This window comes from Cupressus sempervirens, chromosome 3 (assembly GCF_028749045.1).
Source record: "Cupressus sempervirens isolate cs-2001-9-10 chromosome 3, ASM2874904v1, whole genome shotgun sequence".
Classification (NCBI taxonomy): domain Eukaryota; kingdom Viridiplantae; phylum Streptophyta; class Pinopsida; order Cupressales; family Cupressaceae; genus Cupressus; species Cupressus sempervirens.
This window is the reverse complement of record NC_143120.1, coordinates 516,574,429-516,577,771: the sequence shown is the minus strand read 5'-3', so window position 1 is coordinate 516,577,771 and position 3,343 is coordinate 516,574,429. Positions and strand designations below refer to the sequence as shown.

The following is a 3,343-nucleotide window of genomic DNA, read 5'->3' as shown; positions in this document are numbered from 1 at the left end:
TTATAGAGAATTTAGAATATCCTTGAATCCTAAAAAAAGTGTGTTTTCTATTCACCAAGGTAAGTTGCTAGGTTATATTGTGTCAAAAGAAGGAACCACCATTGATCCTGAGTGGGTTTCTGCTATTTTGGAGCTGCCTTTGCCTCATCATAAAAAGGGACTCCAAAGTTTCTTAGGAAGGATCAATTTTGTTCGAAGGTTCATTCATAACATTGCAGATTTGCTCAAACCATTAACAACCATGCTAAAAAAACATGCAATTTTCGGTTGGACAAAGGAGGGAAAGTAGAGTTTTGAAGAGATCAAGAAAGCTCTAAGTGAAGCTCCAACTTTAGTAAATTTGAATTTTGATAAGGATTTTATCCTTTATGCTTATGGGAGCTATGCTTGTATTTCTGCAATTTTGGTCCAAGAAAATGAAGATGGCTTTGAATAGCCAATAGCCTTTTTCAGTCAAGGGCTTCATGACTATGAGCAGCGTTATTCCTTTGTGGAGAAGCATGTGCTGGCTGTTATCAAAAGTTTAAAAAAATTTAAACCTCTAGTGTCTAACAACAAGATTAATCTTATGGTTTCTCATCCTAGCGTGAAGGATTTCCTCTTAAAAAAGGATTTAAATGAAAAGAGGGTAGGATGGATCACTAAAGTCATGGAATATGAGCTGCATATCAAGATTACCAAGCTGGTCAGAGGTAAAGGTTTATGTGAACAGCTAGCTGAAGACCCTATTTTAACTGAGACGGACAATGTTTTAATGCTGCAAACTGGACATCAGGAGGAGACTGAGGTTTTAGAAGGTGATTGGATGACTGAAATGATAAGTTTTTTGTAGCATGGCACATATCTAGCTAATATGAATAAAGCTAAAAGAAGGTATTTTAGGTTTAGTCAATTCCATTTGTGTTGCTTGGAGGTGTGCTATTCAAAAAGGATCATAGTGGTGTGTTACTGCGGTGTGTAGCTCCTCATCAGGTTGAGAAGATTTTGCATGAGTTTCATGATGGAGTAGCAGGAGGACATTTTGCACCTAGGACTACAGCTTGGAAAATCCTAAGGGCTGGCTACTATTGTCCAAGTTTGTTCAAGGATGCACATGCTTGGGTCAGAAAATGTACCAAATGTGCTATTTTTGCTGGAAAAGACAAGTTGCCAACTTTACCCCTTCAACCAATTCAAGTGGATTAGCCCTTCGTCAGGTGGGGGTTGGATTTTATAGGACCTATTAGCCCTCTATCCAGTTTAGGACATAAATGGATCCTTACTGCTACCAATTATTTTACAAGGTGGACAGAGGCAGTGGCATTAAAGGAAGCTAATGAAACATCGGTTCTAAATTTTTATGAAGATTTGATAGCTAGGTTTGGAGTCTCGAAATCAATTATATCTGACAATGCATTGGCATTCTTGGGATTAAGAATCACTGAAAGGGGCTATCAAGCATGGTATTCATTTGAATACATCCTCAAACTATTACCCTCAAGGTAATGGTTTGGCTGAATCCACAAATAAGAATCTGATAAGGGTTATTAAGAGAACATTGGAAGATAACCAACAGAATTGGCATACTAAGCTGAAATCTGCATTGTGGGCAGATCGTATAACACCAAAAAGATCAATTGGAAATTCCCCTTTTATGCTAGTTTATGGAAAGGAAGCCAAATTACTCTTATCTGTGGAAATTCCAGCTTTAGAGATTGTGCGTCAGTTGGAAATTTTAGAGGGTCAAGACCCAATGACAGTCAGATATGCTAAGCTCATGGAGTTAGAAGAAATGTGGGACAAAGCAATGAAGGATATGGAGTATCATCAACTCCAAATGTAAAGAAGTTTTGATAAGAAGTCGATTGTCAAAGTGTTCAAAGAAGGTGATGTTGTCTTGAGGTGGGATGTTCTGAAAAGTAGACCGAGACATCATACTAAGTTTGACAAAATCTGGAGTGGTCCCTTCATCATTACGGAGTGCAGGGAGCACAATGCTTTTCAGTTGTCAAAGATGAATGGAGAAAGGCTACCAATCCCTATGAACGGGATCCACCTCAAACCATATTTTGAGGTATGAGTTTCAGTTCTACTTTGTACATATTAGGTTTAGATTCCCTTGTTTTCAATAAATGCGTCTACTTTTAGTTTAGTTTTTCTTTCTGTTCTATTTTTGGTTTGGTAGTCTAGGTTAGTCAAGTTGCTGGTTTACGTTGTTCTGTAGTCATATCTGCCATTTCATTTGTGCATGTGTAAATGTGTGTGCCCAAATGCATATCTATTTCCAACATACGTACACATATGCACATACATATAGCTGACATTAAATATGCCTGGCTGTTAGCCATACATATCTGCATACCCATGCATACGTTGCATACATACATTCATATAAGTCCATACATCCACACATACGTCAACCAAATGGTCGACTATGACGGTTCAACTTCTAAAGTTGATACTTGAGTTCTGACCCTGCATACCCGTCAATTTAATAAGTTTTTCCATCCTTATTAAATTCACGAGCATACATTCAAAACTGAACCAACAACTTTAGAGGTTACTTTGTGTCAGGTTTAGGTGCTAGGGATGCATAATTTAGACTCCATGTCTAATGAGTACAACAAACTGGTTAGATATCTTCACAACATACATACAAGAATGATTGCCCAATCAAGATACCTATGCAAGAGTCAACCATCATTACTTCCAACTTAGTATCATTCACATAACTCATAATGATGAAGACAAGTCTTCATCATTACTAGACACCCAAATCACACTGAGCTAAGAACAATAATTATTGATTCCCACATTATCAGACTCCATAGCCCAATGGACTTGTAAGATACTGGTCTCATGTATAGCAGGCATACATCCCATGGAAGTCGCCAAAAATGTTATCAAAATTTCATTACCTATGAAATTTTTTTTTAACATTCATTACTGTTTATTAATTACATTCATTTGCCAATGTTCACAGTGACGAAAAAAGTACATTGCATTGATAAAATGAGAAAATTCTTTGTTTGTATTAAACAATGACAATTTTCAATTTGGAGTTTATACATTAAAGAATTAAAGAACATGTATTGAATGAAAAAGTGATCAAAATCTCTCACACAGGGTCGTGAGAGTAACCGAGTATTCATTATTCTTGCGTAAATAAGGAACATGTAGAAAATAGAATAAATGATACAAATGAACATGCAAAACAATATTGAGTGATTTTTATCCTGAGTATTGTTATGTGTTTTTCTGTAACTATTTTTGAAGAAATGTTGAATATATGACAAGCATTTTACAGGTTCATTTTGGAAAAGATTTTCAAGCCTCAATCTTTTTCTGTGGTACTGTGTAATTC

At 36.2% G+C, this 3,343-nt stretch overlaps 1 protein-coding gene across 1 annotated transcript; it reads left to right on the top strand.

The window, feature by feature from the left end:
• Window positions 1-649: 649 nt before the first annotated feature.
• Window positions 650-1,822, top strand: LOC149567441 (uncharacterized). The gene is made up of 2 exons (XM_089816637.1): window positions 650-797; window positions 1,416-1,822. Exons 1-2 carry the CDS (start codon window positions 650-652, stop codon window positions 1,820-1,822), a joined length of 555 nt encoding a protein of 184 aa, XP_089672763.1.
• The last annotated feature ends 1,521 nt before the right edge of the window (window positions 1,823-3,343 follow it).